The sequence below is a fragment of the Suricata suricatta genome, chromosome 6 (genome assembly GCF_006229205.1).
Source record: "Suricata suricatta isolate VVHF042 chromosome 6, meerkat_22Aug2017_6uvM2_HiC, whole genome shotgun sequence".
NCBI lineage: Eukaryota > Metazoa > Chordata > Mammalia > Carnivora > Herpestidae > Suricata > Suricata suricatta.
The window spans coordinates 40,865,457-40,883,651 of NC_043705.1; the positions used below are offsets into that span (position 1 = coordinate 40,865,457).

Consider the following 18,195-nt stretch of genomic DNA (forward strand, 5'->3'; position numbering starts at 1 on the left):
CACCTCAAATTTGTTCATTATACGATGGCACAAAAGGCAATGTTTTTAAAATTATACATCAAACCATTTTCCAATTTTAGTAAGTTGCAAAGGGTGTATAGCTATAGTCACTAAGCCTATCAGTTATTTTGTTTAATAAAAGCCACTACAATGGAGGGCTTCTTCCAAGAGTGCTGATGTCACAAATTACTATCAGAGCTTTCAGTAGGACTTCTGTGCAGGGTGAGGAGTGAAGGGGAGGGTTGAGGACTCAGCAAGCTTTCACAAGTGCCCTCACTCTGTGTTCTAGGAACAGGTTCTTCTTTCACAGAAATGTATTGTACAACTCAAAAGAAAAAAATTCTTTAAAGAACATCTGCTCTGCAAACCTTACATTTTATGGAATATTCCATTCCATATGGTTACAACATCATATAATGTGTCCACACAGAGCCTGCAATCTGGGGTTGGGCAAGACATATATGGGAAAGGTCCGATTCAGCCTTCCCCTGTACTTAAAGGGGAAGGCGCCAGCTTCTCCGGATGATTGGGCGCACATTAAGGAGGGACAGCTCCTGCGGTGCCCAATAGGGAGAGGCTGTCTGATACCTTTGACCTTTCTAGAGGTGGGCCTAGTCACGCCCTACATGGGGGTCCTGGGCCCACTCTGATTGGTCAATACTCCAGATGTTGTGATTGGCTCCCACAACTGCCAGTATTGATGGGGGGTAGGGATTGGATCACTGTACTCCTGTTGTCATTTCCTGTAACTCCCCTTCCCAAATTTATAAAAGCCCTGCCCTGCCTTTGTTGGGGCTCACTCCATGTGGCCAGCGGGTCAATGGAGTCTGTGAGCCCGAGCTTAAGCCCGTAATAAAGCCCTTTGCTTTTGCAGGCGTGACTCGGTCTCCCTAGTAGTCTCTGGTGCTTGTTGTGGGGCGATATTACAAACTTGGGCACAACAGTATCTTATCTGAGAGTCCTACTCTCAACGTCAGTCAGTGGCCCTGCCCTCTTGGCATTTCTCCAGGATGGGTTAGGAAGAAAGATTTAGGGGGAGCTAATGCAACAATTTTTAAAGACCTTCATGAGATAAAAAGATTCGGAATATTAAAAAGAACAGCATGATTACATAGAGAAGAGTAAGGGCAGTACCATTCTATGCATGCCTACTATGTGGCAGACACTGTGCTCTGCCGGCACACGGCATTTAATTCTGATGACTGTGCATTAACTGGATGCTCATATTCCTGTTCTAAGACAAGGAACGAGGCTCAGGGAACCCAAGTAACTCAGTTGCAGTCATGCCCTTGGCAAGTAGCAGAGCTCAGTGGTTTCTAAACACCAAGGCGGGGGCTAGTGCTTGCCATCAGAATGTTCATTGGTCCTTGTCAAAGTGAGAACAAACATGGACCATGGGGTGAGGTTTCAAACAAGGCAAACACATACCCTTTGAAAACTCTCCTTCATTCCAAGGTCTTGTCCTTTTTTATTGAAACGAAAATGTCTTTTTAAAATACAATGATTGTGCATATTGATAAAGATTCTCTTGTTAACGTCCTTTATGTGGCAAAACAGCAAAGCATGCAGCTTGTAACCCTAGGTCACCCTCCCAGGTAGGTTTTAAAATCTTAGTGGGTCATGAAATCTCAAGGCATAAAAACGTGTAGTGTAGCTGGACTTAAACTCAGGCTTTAAAATACTGTTCCGTTTCTACCACACCAGGCCGCTTTTTGCATGCTTAAACAGATTCAGACTACCCTGCAGTCACAGAATAGTACATATTCCAGGTTCTGAAAGAGCACGGCCCAACAGAGATTTCTGCAATGATGGAAATACTAAATATTCTCTATCCATGTTGTCCAATATAGTATCCACTAGCCACATGTTGCTGGTTGGACTTGAAATGTGGCTAGTGCGACTGGGAAGCTGAATTTTACTTTTTATTTAATTTTAATTAATTTAAATTATATGGTCATAATAGCAAATGACTATCATGTTAACCATTGCAGTTCTTGAGCGTTCTTTAGAAAACTTCAGTTGCAAGTCTACTGAGGGAAGACAATCTTTAATATAACTGAATATAAAAAGCATCTACTCTCAGCTTGGAGGCAAAAGAACATTGATACATTAAAATAATAAAAATTCCTGATTGGCAAATAGCAATGACTCTCAGTCAAAAATTTTGCCTAGATGCCCATCAGGATTCTCTATCCCTTAATGCAAACACTAAGAGACTCTCAAATACAGAGAACAAACTGAGGGGAGAAGGGGGTGGGTTAAATGGGTGTTGGGCATTAAGGAGGGCACTTGTTAGAATGAGCACTGGTATTATATGCAAGTGATGAATCATGGGGGTCTACTCCTGAAGCCAAGACTGCACTGTATGTTAACTAATTTGAGGGGAAAAATATTTTATATCCCTTAAAGAGAAATAAAGATTTTTAGATTGTTTCTCTTATTTATTATATTCTCATCTAGAGGCTGCTGTACCTGCCAACAAATACCGAAGGAATGGTCTGGCATAAGCTATTGATCAAAAATTATTATATTCAGGGTCAAGATACCTTGACTGTAATTCATGGTGTGTGTGTGTGTGTGTGTGTGTGTGTGCACATACACATGCATATGTGCTCAGCAACATGCAAAATACAATATTTTTGAGTAGAATTTTATGATTTCTAAAACTGAACTAATGGTATTTTCCCTAGTTTCCTTAATATGATTGTTTCAATTAAGCATTAAATTTTATGGGAGAATTATCTATCAATTATAAAGACTATCCAGATGCCAAGCATTTTTTTAAAATGCTTATTTATTTATTTTGAGAGACAGAGGCAGAGAGAGGACCCTAAGCAGGCTCTGTGCTATCAGCACAGAGCCCTATGAGGGGCTTGATCCCAGGAACTGTGAGATCATGACCTGAGCCAAAATGAAGAGTCAGATGCTTAACCTACTGAGCCATCCAGGCAATTTTTAAAAATACATTCCTATCTGTATATTTCAAAGCTTGTACCAAATACCTGCCAAGAACTAAAGGTATGTGCTTCACTCCTCAAAGAGTCTACTGATGCTTAGCCACAAAGGAGGAAACATGGTACACCTTGTGAATATCCCAAACTTGAACGGATGACTGCAAGGTCTGTTCATGAATCTTTGAGCACTTGCAAAGTGATCCTGTGTTTGGAGAACTGGACTCTAGACAAGTTGTCTGTCTGGGAAACATCAAGTCTCTTCCCTAGATAAATAATATAAGATGGGCTACCTGTAAACAAATACAAAGCAAACAAGTGAAACACCAAAAAGTAGCGAAACCCAGCTTCATCTCTATAGTGGGTACAATAAATGAATAGAAGCTCAATGGATTGAACATAAAGAATACTTATGAAAAGATAACATGTGCATATCAACACATGCAACTACTCCATGATGGCCATAGGGACCTTTAGATAACATATAAATCATAATGCTTGTTTTCTGACTTTTCTGGCAACCCTTACAACCCCTTCCCCCGCCCCAAATCAAATAGACAAACAAAAACTAATCAGCCAAACAAACCACCTGACTCTGGTGCACAGAAGAAATTCAGTTTGAAGTTTTCCTAGATGCAAAAACAGGATTGGACATTGAGACAAGGACATAGGAGATCCGCACACAGCCTGGTTCTCCTGGGGAGTGAAACACTGAGCTGAAAGGTCTTGGTTTGGAGACCATTCGGAACCATGTAGCAGGAGACAGTGTCGTCCACTGAATTGCTTAAACGACTCTGTCACAGTGCAGACTCCCACATTCTCAGAGAGGCACGCAGCTCCTCCTCATGCTTTTCACTTGCTGCTTCCAGCGAGAAGTTATAGAAACGGGTACCATGTCTAGACAAATTGTCCAATAGTCAATGACAACACACTTTTATTTGTCCAAGATTAAGTAAAACCCCTGAAATCTCAAGACAGTTAATGGAAATCTGACACAAAACCAGAGAGAAATTTCAACAGGCAGGCGGAATCATTGCACTGTTTCTTCAGCAATCTCACCGGAGGTACATAGCAAGGTGCCAGGAATCTGATCTCAAAGCCCAGTGTTGGATATTTTTAAACTGTTTTTCCCTGAAGGAAAACCAGGATCTGGTTAAAGGCTTTCTTGGAGCACCTGGGTGGCTTAGTTGGTTGATCATCTGACTTCGGCTCAGGACATGATCTCAGGGTTTGGTGGGTTCGAGTCCTGTGTTGGGCTTTGTGCTAACAGCTCAGCGCCTGGAGCCTGTTTCAGATTCTGTGTTTCCCTCTCTCTGCTCCTCCCCTGCTTATGCTCTATCTCTGTCTCTCAAAAATAAATAAATAAAAAATAATAATAATTATAAAGGCTTTCTTTGTTCATTTTTGTAATATTATACCTTTAAATGTTTCATATTATAGGGATTTAGTGAGAATGAGTTACTCACACTCCCTAGTACATGTTATCTCAAGAAACACATCCCATAAATGTCCTAGCACTATGATTTCTTTATATGGCTCAGACCACAGTAAGGAAGACATGGAGAACAATTCACTAAGGATGGAAGGCTGATAAACAAAATAAATATTTAATGTGACTGATAAGTAAGTGAAAACAGGGATATATATGAATTATATATATATGAATCTTACTATTGACTGGAAAAGTCTCGTTTTCTATCTAGAATTAAGAAAAAATAAATGACAGGAATGCATGATCCAAACAAAATTTTTTCTTGTTTCCATGGGCCTATGGTGTCTTCAAATAATACCCTGGCATGGAGCAGGCACTGTCAATATTTGCTGAATGAGGAAAAGCATTTCACTATGACCTAAAAATGCAGCCAATTAATACACTCCTCTATTTGGAATGTGGTCGAAGACACAGACAGGGTACCTCCCTCAGGAATGAACTGTCTTCTTCCTCCCAGCCTGTCAGCAACTGCCATTCCTACCACCTGTCGTCAAAATTTAAAATTTAGAACATTTTCATTTTCAAATATAATGGAGCATAGGTTTTTTGTTTGTTTGTTTTTTTGTTATTTGGGTTTGTTTGTTTGTTATTTTTGGCCCTCCTTGAAACAAAGAGGAAAGGACATTGAGGAGAAGAAACCAATGAAAGCCAGCAGGCCCAGTGTACACAACTGATAGAACTAGATAGAACCTCTTTTCTAATGGCCATCTGCCCCTTACCAGCCAAGAGACAGGAGGAACCAATAATTTCACTCACCTAGGGCCACTAAGCACTGACAGCACTGGACAGGCTACTGTGCTCCTTTTTCTTATTGAAGATGTTTTTCAAAATTTCCTAATTTTGTTAGTTTATTTTACTCACAAATTGCTCTGAGAGACTGTGTTCTTTGTACACACTGAAAAAGAAGTCAGTTCCTCTGTGACTGAGGTTGATTCAAGTTTACTCTCCAGCAGGAGTCTGATGACTCACAGAATTGTGGGATAATTATTTTTTAAGCAAATTTTTCTTCTCTTTTTCTAAAGAAGTTAACAAGATGTTACCCTTTGTTAAATATTAAGTCAAAGGTAAGAGCACAGCTGTACCATCAAACATTTATGAGTTTAATTAGCTCATCCACACAGTCCACAGTCTTTTTCTCCTAGGTATGAGAGCTGAAGAACACTCAGGTGACTATTTTTCTGTTTCTTCTTCCCCCACTCCCCACAACTAAAACTAGAGTCCAAACACTGAGGAATGTACAGGATAAGAAGAAAGTTCAGAAAGGAAAATAGCACTCTAAGTATTAGGGCAGATTACCCTTGAAGATGTAATAGATTATAGTAATCTTATCACAGAAAGAATGAGTTTTTAATGTTTAGTCATTCTCTATTTCCTTTTTTCCCCTGTTTTAAGGACTTGTCAAGACTAATACTTATATCCCCATTTCCCCTAAGATCTCAAGATATATCTATTACTTTGGCAGTGATAGTCAAAGGCTATTAGAACATATAACTATCCAAACATGCTCACATCATCTTGCTGGAATAATGGATTAAAATCCACTCTTTATTCTTTTTCTATGGCATCAACAGACAAGACCACTTAAAATGTCAGAACATTAGAACTCCCTTTTTATGATTTTTTTAATAAGTATGAGATTAGAAACAAAATGTGTACTTGGCTGGTATTTTTAATTCCTTAATTCAAAGACTGAAGAAGTATGTTTAACTACTTTATACCTATTATTTTTACCATTCATGGAACTCTTATTTTTTGTGTATTTTTTTCTTATTTTGGCTTCTGAGAAAGATGACCTCAGCAACTGGACAAAAAGGTGGAATTATAAAAAAAAAAAAAAAGAAGAAGAAAAAAACAAAGCAAAAAAAGGTATTCTAGTAGCCAACGACCTAAGAATAGGCTGCCAATAGGCTTCTTAGTATTTAATGGCTAGTGTTAGTGTCTGCATCAATACTCTACAGTGATCAAAGTAATAGTGGCCAACCCACAGGGAATGGAAGAAAAAGCATGATTTGTTTGACTCATAATCAAAATAACATTGCTTTTGACAATAATCAAAGGTTTTGTCTATCTGGGGTCCTAACAGAACAAGAAATGGAACAAATTCTCTACTCTAGAGCTCATCAAGAAGTTCATGGCTTTGAATCAGGAGAGTTGTTTTTTCTTTCTCTTAACAAAAATCTCTCTTTACAAAGAGATTTGATTTATCTCCAATCCTAAGGACACATATAATCAACCTAACACAGAGGTTCTCTGAGTCTCTCAGTTCACCACACTCTTAGCTCTTAGTAATTGTTTATGGCAATCATTGGCCAAAGGAAATAAGGAATAGTTCCAAATACTAAGCAGTTAGGTCCAAACTGTTGAATAAGGTGCTGTCACTGCAGCTTAGCACCTATTGAGGACTACACAACTTCTCACTTTGGAATAAGATTGAATGATGACTCCTTCATTTCCTGCTCCACATTAATCTTTGTGCAGTACTTGCTTTTGATCACAGCAATCATCAAAAGCTCAGTGTTAAAAAGATAGGGTATCACAGAAAGAAAAATAAGACCTAATGTTGACCGGGAATGGAGTCTAGCTATTGGTCCCCAGGTGACTGACAGAGGTTTCAATGTTTCCCTTAAAACCCCTCTGGCAGCCGTGTGAGCTCCTGCAGTGTCTCAGGCACCGCAGCACATGCCTCGGGGATGAAAACACGGCCCTCGTCTCCTTACTCTCACACCACAGACAAAGGAATGAGGGCATCTCAGCCAAGAAAACTCAGGAATCAGGGCGGGATTTCTGTGGCATTATACGTTTCTGTGTTTAATGCAAGAGGACTCTCAGATGTTAAATGAAGTTTAGAAAGGAAATGGACTCACTGGTATAATAAGATCTAAAATCTAGCTAGGTGATGCTACTAACTTTTCACGTAGATTCAGTGAGGACTGAAATTTTGTAATGCAACACATCCTTTTCTTTTTCTTTTTAGAGAAACACCCTAGTAAGATGAAGGAAGAATAATGTAACTTGTAAAGGAAATTATCCTTTCTTTTTTCAAACTCAGGACTAGAGGCAACAGCATCCACTCAAGAAGTGGCCAAGAATGGCTAGGACTGAAAATTCACATCAGAGGCTCAAGAGTGGGAGAGGGGGTTGCTAACTACTAAAGGCTCAAGAGGTGCTGAGGGGGTAGCAATTTGAGACAAGGGATGAGGGATAATGTCAGTTAGCTGGGACAATGTCCCCCTGCAGCATTCCAAAGACACGATCACCGTGGTCCTGCACTTTTATAGGATGATGGGGACTGAGGAGCTAGCCTGCCAAGGGTGCCCCCGTTTTCTGTGGTATGTTGACTCTACTCGCCTCCTTTTCCTTCCCTCTTCTGCACCTTTCGTCCATATTCTGTATATATAAGTATGTACGTATGGACAAAGAGCTACTTGGACTGTCGCTGGATTCTGTATGTTAATGTTTATACGGCAGAAGATCAGGGTGACTGGGCTTGTTAGCCAGGTGAACTGAAAAACTTTTTAGTGAAGGGGTTTGACAGGCACCCTGTATTCAATAAACTCATAGTTTTGTGACTAAATTCTATTTGTGTTGATACTGATAATTCTCCTGTTAAATTTGCCAGGATATCCGTGTAATTGCAAATATAAACTCAGAAATTATGACTGGAGGACGTGCAATGGGAGAAATCGCTATTATTCAGAAAGCAAAATGATGTTAAATGCATTTTGGAGAACTTTAAAAGGGAAAAAGCTGCATACGTTTTATGTAATTATTCATTTATTCTGTAATTTTCTTCATGTTTCTTCATGACAGTATTTGGGCAACCTTCTGTTACGTAGTTGTTTCTATTTTTATAAAGTACTTTTTTTAAAGTTTTTAAAAAAATGTTTTTTATTTATTTTTTTGAGAGACAGAGAGACACAGTGTGAGCAGGGGAGGGTCAAAAAGAGAGGGAGACACAGAATCTGAAGCAGGCTCCAGGCTCTGAGCTAGCTGTCAGCACAGAGCCCAACACAGGGCTTGAACCCACAAACCGTGAGATCATGACCTGAGCTGAAGCCGGATGCTTAACCGACTGAGCCACCCAGATGCCCCTATAAAGTACCTCTTATGATTAATGGTAGTTTAAATGTACTTTTCATGTATTTATTTCTCTACTTTACTTATGCTAGTACTTCACAATTTTCCTCTTTCTTATTACTCTTGCTAATGGGGACACACTAACCAAACTATGAGGTAGCCTTCTAAGCAGAAGCTGCCAGAAACTTCACTTTTGCTTATAGTTAATTTTTTAGATGCTAAGTTTAGCTTTGTCCTATAGAATTGAATTATTTTCCAAGTGTCAGTCACACATTTTCTTTATTGTTTCTTTGTCCCATTTGAGCTTTTATTTTACTTTATTCTTAAAATATAACTAAAAAACAAATTTTCATAATGCCAAGTAATCAGAGGAATTTGGTCAACAGTGACTTTTGTTTCTCAGCAGATTCTGCTACAATAGTTCACAGCACTTTGTTTATAACGAAAATTTTCTAGAAATGATCAAAATCTTTGTTTGTACCTTGAAAAAAGTTTAAGCTCTGAGGACCTTGGATCTCTCATTCATAAAATGACATAATGGTGTTCCTATCCATAGGGCTATGAAAAGTATCAAGTGAGATTACAGATGTGAAAATACTTACAAAAGTGAAGGGTGACATACATAGGCAATGTGTGCTTGCTATGGTCATCACTATGACCATTATTAGTCTTCATTTCTCCCTGAGTCTCCACTACTTAACTAGTATCTATTTATAGAAGATAAGATGATGACATCCTGTGTATTAGAAAGTAATGATTTTCCTTTTCACTTTCTCAATAAATAAACAACTATATTTCAACTTAAAGAACATTTAAAAGTTTTTTCCAAACATTCAATTCACATAGAAAATCACAGACCTTCAATGGTACTGCTTGAATTCGAAATTTCTAAGGGGTTTTCTCAATGGAAATGCTTAACTAGAATGATAAATATAAAATCATCAAAAGTGATTGAAATATATGATGGGATCATTCTCTATAAAGTACAGTTGAAATATAGACACCAAATGATAGTCTCAGCATTACCATGAACTAGGTAAGATAAAAAAATGGAGGTTTACATATGGCCACATGTGGAGTCAAATGAAGAGAAGACATAATCCTTTATGTCTAGAAGATATATGTATTATCAGATTAATGACTAAATGGTGATTATTCTGTTTCTCAAATTAAAAAAAATTAATGTTTATTTATTTTGAGAGAAAGAAAGAGAGTGCGAGCAGGGGAGGGGCAGAGGGAGAGGGAGACACAGTATTTGAAGCAGCCTTCAGGCTCTGAGCTAGCTGTCAGCACAGAGCCTGATGTGAGGCTTGACCCCATGAACTGCAAGAACATGATTGGAGCCGAAGTTAGAGGCTTAACCAACTGAGCCACCCAGGCACCCCTGTTTTTTAAACTTTTTAAATGTTTATCTATTTTTGAGAGAAAGAGACAGAGCACACACAGGGAAGGGGCAGAGAGAGAGGGAAACACAGAATCCAGAGCAGGCTCCAGGCTCTGATCTGTCAGCAGAGAGCCCAACACAGGGCTTGAACTCATGTATGGCGATATCATGACCCGAGCCCAAGTTGGAAGCTTCACCAACTGAGCCACTCAGGTGACCCGGTGGTTATTTGTCCTGATCACCTTGCTTCTCAGAGAAACTTGATCTCTCTAGTAGAAAATATTTGCCTTGGAGCCTGCAACCTATTGCTTCAATATAAATAACCAGGGGGAATGAAACAAAGCTGAAAATGTCAAGACATTATTTTTCAAAAATTTATAGTTACATCAAACTCTGATTAAATTTGTCAAATGCACATAAATCCAATAAAACTAAAAAAAAAAAAACCCTCTTGCACAGGTACAGGGAAAATTTAGGCCATCCTTGTAAGTTTGCTTTAGAAAGAAAGACATCATTTAAAAATGAAATATACACCTTTCATAAAATACTTGGAGTATTTAATCTTTACCAGAGTAAAGTAGAGGGTATAAAAGAAACAATCTGCACACTTGTATCCAAAAATCAATTCACCAAAGTTTTAGACAACAGATTACATCACTTGTCTCTACTAATTTTCCAAAGTGAATCCCTTTACTTGAAGCACTGATTGTACTTTTGTCAGAGGCTAAAGCTCCATATTTAATGCCTCCTCCTCCTCTCAGCCCAAGTGTCCTGAATTCCAAGACATTTTTCCTTGAACCTAATTCTCCCTAAAGCAGCTTTACTCCTCCTACCCCCTTTAACTTATCAATTTTAAAGGAGATGCCTGCATTTGCTGATCTCTCTGCTTTCAATTCACTCCTCAACTCACTGGGCTTCTAATTCTTTTATCCTCACTCAGCTGTCAAGCCAAACCTAGTACTTACAGAAAGTAACTAGTTCTTCTAATTTCACCTCATCCTCTGGACACGTATTTCCACTCTCTGTCCTCGTCCTTTCTGTAGTCTTGTTTCCCTTAGAGTTTTATCCTCACAACGTGAGAGCCAAATCCATCTCCCATTATCTACCATTACATTGTCTGCCCTTCATCCTGTGTTCCTTACGTCAATGTCACTACTCTTTTACTTGTTCAGGATGAAAACTTCAGCATTCTTTTTGACTCTCCTATCCACTGGCTGTCCCCAAACACATATCCGCACACACATGCATAGACACAGACACAGACACAGACACAGACACACACACACACACACACACACACACACATGCATACGCATGTGCTATTTTGCAAACCTCCTGCCTCTGAACAAACTTTGTCATCCTGCCTCCACTTCTTTGGCCCAAGCCTACATCATATTTAACCTACTTTGTTTCTATGAATTTCAACATGATATACTTCCCTGAGTATAGAGTCACTTCACTCTACACAATAATTTAACAATAGAGTAATCAGAAGCAATAAAAAGAATGTAAGTGTGTTGAATCTCACCTAAAAACTCTCAGGTCCCATAGACTGTATTCAAATCTTTCTCTCCTCCTACATTTCACTATTCATGTCAATTAGACTGTCATTTTTTAATGGAGCCATGATTTTCTATGCCTCACATTATGCAAATATTGCCTCCATTAGCCTGGCTTTCCCTAACTGGCAAAAGGTCCTTCCCTTCTCTCTGCTCCCATAATTCTCTGAATGCCTCAAGGATGATGCTCACCAAATTTTATTATAGTGGTCTAAAATGTCAACCCTCCCACTATCTGCAGATTGGCAGCTTTCAATATATTATATTTGCTCAATAAGTATATTTATGATGGGAGAATGAATAAACAAATGTCTTGAATTTCTAATCTGAGAAAATGGGACAAAAATAACGTAGAAATAGGGCCACTGGGAAAAGGAAGTTTTTTTGGGGTGTCTACATCATACAATGAATTAATGATGAATATGTACTAATCACCAGTGTAACAGCTGAACAACAAAGTATAAATTTCCAGAAGACAATAGTCCTATAGATCTGGAGCTCACTTATTAATAATGAACATGAACTGATTAAGGATTGTGAGGTACAGCTGAAAAACAAAGTACACATTTCCAGAAAGCATGTCGTGCTACAGATCTGGAGCTCAACAGAGATTGCAAGGCCAGAACTACTGAGCAGTAAGTCATCTGATGAAAGCTGAGAGTTGAACCCATATGCAAAAGAGTTTTCCAAAGCACAGAGCAGAGGTCAGATTCTATACTTTGGGGCTATATGTGATCTACTTTGGGGAAGTATGTTGCAGGGTGATAAAAGAGGCTGGTAAAGAAGTCTGTGAGCAGGAGGGAAGAGAGGACCCAGGAGTGATGAAGGCAGGAGATGAGATGCATTTTGTATTTCTTCTAATAACTGGTGCCTTACTTCCACTCTGTGGGTGACTGATAAATATTATTTAAATGAATGAATTTTCTGAGGCCAAAATGAATGGAAGATAGATTTCAGAATATCGAGGCAATACAACATAGTAAGGAAATGCAAATCTGTGGGATAGAGGCAGAAGGTTAGGGAGACCTAGAATTTACTGAAAAAGTTTCATTGCCAAAAAGGCAGAGAAAAACAAAAGGAGATTGACTATTTTTGGAACTATGGTGCAGACCTATGCATAGTTAAAGGTAGATGGTGAAATACCTTTACCTGTAGCTCACAAGAACACAAATTAGGGCTCACATGCTATCTTTTCTACTAATTATTAGATCTGACACCTGTCATTGCATAAGCTTACTAGTTAACTGGGATCAAGAACACTGCTTTATAGTTTTCTTGTATTTCCTGCAGTGCCTCAAACAAAGACAGCTACTAAATAGGAGTTTAATAATTCAGTATTTGAATCAGAATTATTGCAGTTTAGGGGCATGTGAGTGGCTCAGTCAGTTAAGCATCAAACTCTGTATCTCGGCTCAGGTCATGATCTCACAGTTTTTGAGTCTGAGCCTGGCCTCAGGCTCTGTGCTGACAGCGTGTAGCCTGCTTGGGATTCGCTCTCTCCCTCTCTCTCTCTCTCTCTGCTGTTTCCCTACTCACACACATGTTCTCTCTCTCTGAAAATAAACTTAAAAAATGATGGCTGTTTAGTTGGAAAGAAGGCAGTATTATCATCTTACAACTATTAATAAAATGGCAACCAGAACCATACATTGTGAAAAATGGGTAGGGCACAATTTCATTTCTAGGATCTCATTTAGACCTATTGGGATACCTTGATAATCTGTTAGCATACCAAGAACATCACTGCTCAGAGACCCCATATCATCTAATTCTTCTACAAGGAATTGCATCCTGTATCGAGTTTTTGAGATACTGTCAAGAAAGATTGGACAAATCTCCAGATGCAGAGGAGGAAAAGTAACTCTATACAGAGGAAGAATTACAAATGACATTACAGGTACTGAGTGAGAATAAGTTCCTATTTAAAAGCCTCCAGAAATTAGAAAACTAATGAACACTACAGTAAACACAAAAATGGAATGTCCTGAGAAAATGAGCTAATGATGGTATATGATCTGCAAACGTGCTTGTCAATGTTAACAATTTTCCAAGCTGTGCCACGTTTTAAATGATATTCAGATCTGTCTCATGTTTTCAGGGCTTGCCTCCAGTCATTAATATTCCAAAAATGGTTTACTTTTAGGGGAACCTGGGTGGCTCAGTCGGTTAAGCATCTGACTTTGGCTCAGGTCATGATCTCACTGCTCATGAGTTTGAGCATCGGACTCTGCGCTGACAGCTTGCAGCCTGCACCTGCAGCCTGCTTCAGACTCTGTCTCCATCTCTCTCCCTTGCTCTCTCTTTGTCTCTCAAATATAAATAAACAATAAAAATTTTTTAAATGGTTTAATTTAGCAAAGACCTTCTAAGATCTCTCCAATGATATGGCAAACCAGTACAAACATCTGTATGGTACAACAAACAAAATATACTAAAAGTGCTATTCACTGTAATATCACAAGCTTCTCAAACTGAGTTTAAAGCATTTTGAAATATTAGGAAAGGTTCATGTGGCCAGGTAGGTAAAAGTCAGTTCCTACATGAATATAAGCTAATGTTTTAGGTATACTTGTTTCCATTAAAATTTTAATGCTCACTTTTCTCAGACAATGTATTCTCTGGAAAATAAATGTTTTCTTTCAAGAGTGACAGGGTACTCAAGTTAAATCTACAACTTATCTCCAGCGTGTATAATTTTACTCACTGTTATTTCTAATATAGAGAATGATACTTTTGAACAAATGTCATTGGTTTTATTAGATCACCAATCAACCAGATAAATGCACTTGATTTTCTGTAGATTTCCCCCCTCCCTTTGTCCATCATTATACTTACATATCACTGGCAATGGAGGAGTTCCGGGACATAGACTTTGGGGAAAGGTCATAATCGCTGTCGGATCGATACAGAAACGACTCCCGACGTTGACTGTGGACAAAGTTTGCTTGGAGAATTAGCCCAGAGCCTGGGCTGGTCATAGGATCCAAGGGACTCCGTCCCGCAGATGTGCCATTGTCCACGTCAAAACTGAAAGAAGGAAAAGAAATAACATTGTCGTGAACACTTTTCCATGCTGATAGGTCGGTAAAGGGAGATTTCAGTTTAGGAAGTGACAGTGGGAACATTTACAGCTGATTCCCAACTGTTAAAAATGATAACATTAAAAAACACAAAAGTAAAAAAAAAAAAAAAGATACACTGACTTCCTATTATTGTCTTCCTTAAGTTTTGGGTACTTTTGTTAACTGACCAGATACAAGACATAGGTTTCTGTAGACTTGAGGTAAAAAGTCATTCTACTAAGAATAGTTCTACTGTTTCTTTTAGGAAAAGAACAAACACATAGTAATTCTCTAGCTATATAGTTCAATTCAACAAGTTCCCATTATATGCCAAACATCATTGTTTCCCCAAACATGGGCTTTCTCTCCCTCCTGCCTATGCCCACCCAGTCAAGAATTTCTGCTGTATCCACTTCCCTCCATCCCCAATGCCAACATTCTAAGTTCAGGATTTCATCAATGCTCACCTACATTATTGTAACAGAATGTATGTTAGTCCCTTGAATCAATTTTCCACTCTGTACCATGAGTGAGTCTTCTTAAAGTACAAATCTGACCATGATTTTTGTCAGTTTAAAACCTTTCAGTAGCTCACTATTATCCTCAGGATAAAGTCCAAATTTCTTGGCTAGAAGGACAGAGTTTTAACTATCCATTTTCAATTGCAATCAACCATTTTCTCAACCTCAACCTGAAGCCCTCTTCCATCAGGCACTTTATGTTTCACTCACTTAGCCACTACATCCTTGTTTCAGACCATCACTACCTAATCTTGTGCTCCCCTGATTACTCAACCTTCCTGTCCCCTGCCTCCTTGTTACTACTCATCCTTGAGGACTTTACCTCTACCTGAAAGGCTTCCCTGATGCCCACACCTTTATGAGATGCCTTCCTCTGTACTCCCAAGGCATCCTTCCACTCCCTATCGGCAGCATTTACAAGGAACTGAAAATGCTTACCAACTGGTCTCCATTCCTAGACTGTGAGCTCTCTGAGCATGGAGATTCTGAATGTTCCTAGCACTTTCCATGGTAATTCCAAAACCTTTACTAAGTAGTATGAATGGATGATTGAATAAATGGAAGGCACTGTGCTTGGCAATACAGATTTCAGATTTAGGAAAAGACAGACCACAGATTTATAGGTCTTAACATCCAGTCCTTACAATCTATATAAACTTTCCACAAAGAGCTTTTCTAGTCAAATAGCAACCAGTAATAAAGTCAAGTCTCGTGTGTTTTTATGAGAGGAAGGAAATAATTCAGATAGCCTAGTAAATATATAATTTAAAAAAATGAATGAATGAATAAACAAATGAATTCAGGTTTAGTTATTACCAATGTTTTCCCATTATAGATTTTACCCAAACTATTAACTACCTAATTCGAAAACATTCCTTTACTTTCTCTATTGGAGTTATTAATAGTGTTATCACCTAAACATTAGAGGCCAAAGTAGAAGATCAGCAAGGGTCTTGAATAATCTATGAGTCTATGACTAAATAAGAATCATCTGACTCAAAATCAATCCAACTAGTAAAAAAAAGAAAAATAGGAGAAACTCATAAACTAGCCTGGACATTCATAAACAGGTTTTCCAACTTGAATTTTTTTAGAATTGCATCACTTTATGGGGCACCTGGGTAGCTTAGTCAGTTGAGTGTCTGGCTTCTGCTCAGGTCATGATCTCGTGGTTCATGAGTACTAGGAACACTCAGCCCATCTCAGATCCTCTGTTCCCCACTGTCCTGTACCTCCCCACCTGCTCTCTCTCTCTCAAAAATAAACATTAAAAATAAAAAAAGAAATGCATCACTGTATAGATACATTTATTTGGTAACAAAAGACAATGAGAGGTTATCAAGTTGAACAGACTCATTTTATTGACAGAGATACCGGCTTCTAGAAAAGTTTATGACCAAAGTTACTGACCTAGATTTAATCATCTACTGTTCCTGAAGCTCTTCCAGCTCTAGTGAATAATTATGTAAATCATAAATGTATATTAGCAACTGTGACATGCAAACAGTGGACATGTGTTTCACCTGGACAAAGCACTTCATGCATGTGGGACTTTGGGCAATCCTGAGGAAGGCCAGAAGGGGAAGGGATCTCCAATCATGAGAGACTTATTCAGGATCTCTGGCAAGCTCTTCTTGGATATGCTTAAATAAATAAGCACTCACTAAGCACCTATTATGAGCACATTGAGATACAAAAATAAAGGTGATGAGATTAATTCAAACTGGATTTAATCCAGACTTCTGAGAAGTTTTCATACAATAGTAGTATTTAAAAATACCTTTTGAAGGCATTCAGTATTCAGCTGAGAGACACTAAAATCCTGTGAAAAGGGGCTTTGAAGAGGGGAGATTTCTGCTCTGGGGACACAGTCATGGCAGCTCACTGCATGAGAAGGACCCAATTTAGACACATAAGAATACATGTTGGATTCTTTTTTTTTTTAATTTATAATAGTTTATTGTCAAATTGGTTTCCATATAACACCCAGTGCTTCTCCCCACAAGTGCCCCCCTCCATGACCATCACCTCCCTCCCCCTCCCCTCCCCCTTCAGCCCTCAGTTCATTCTCAGTATTTAATAGTCTCTCATGCTTTGTGTCCCTCTCTCTCCCCAACTCTCTTTCCCCCTTCCCCTCCCTATGGTTCTCTGTTAGGTTCCTCCTGTTAGACCTATGAGTGCAAACATATGGTATCTGTCCTGTTGATTTCTTTTCAATGTCGAGATGATCATACTGTTTTAAAAAGCAAAATATATTTCACTGCTATGCATAAACAGAAATATAAGATATACAGGAGTGTGAGTTTTGGTTTAGTTTTTCTCAATTCAACTGAGTAATACCAATATAGTCCCTCAAATCAGTAAACTGTATTAATTTATGATTATAATTTTTCCAATGAAGTTAAACAACTTAAAGAAAATTTTCACTCTAAGTTAGGAAAAAATAGTGCTAAGTATCTTAAAATATTTGATATTTTTTATAATAATGTTATTTATTAAAACAAAAAATTCATTCACAGTTCATAAAATGCTTGATATGGGATATTTTAGTTTTGTTATTTTTCTTTGTAGGTTGTAATATACCAATTTGTCCACTAGATGGAGATCACTGCCTTAAGGAATATAGACTGCAATAAAGTCCCAGAGTATTTTTTAAATTTGGGAAAACAACACCTTAACTATTATCCAAAAAATTAAACCTCACAATCTGTAGGAAGTAATGATCAAATATTGATAAAATTATGTTAAGTAGTAAATATCAGTATTAGCTTTACAGATTGGGAATGATCTAAGAAACGGTCACTGATGTTTTATTATTTACTCTTATGTAAAACCAAAAAAAAAACCCTCCAAAACAAAAAAAACAAAACTAAAAAACTGAGAAGATCTTTCGTTAAAAAATTAGAACTAAGGAGGTCCCTTGAGAGAAGTTAGGTTTGGGACAAATCAAGGCAATAGTGCTTCACTCAGTGAGTAGTAAATTAACTGAGAGTTAATTTAGTCTGAAAATATAGATGGGTTCAAATGAGCTACTTATTTTTGAAATGTAACTTTATAAACAGTCCAAAATCATGGTATTATTAATAAAACAAGAAAGCGAAAAGGGTTAAGCCTAACCTTAGATACTGGAATCAAAGAGATCAGCTGTG

General features: G+C 38.2%; 1 protein-coding gene across 3 annotated transcripts in view; it reads right to left on the reverse strand.

The window, feature by feature from the left end:
• Positions 1 to 18,195, reverse strand: part of PDE4D (phosphodiesterase 4D) — a 340,478-nt gene that overhangs the window by 202,356 nt on the left and 119,927 nt on the right. For all 3 annotated transcript variants that reach the window (XM_029942277.1, XM_029942278.1, XM_029942276.1), the window contains exon 2: positions 14,299 to 14,490. In XM_029942277.1, coding sequence (XP_029798137.1) covers positions 14,299 to 14,490 — 192 coding nt within the window. The remainder of the gene's footprint in view (positions 1 to 14,298; positions 14,491 to 18,195) is intronic.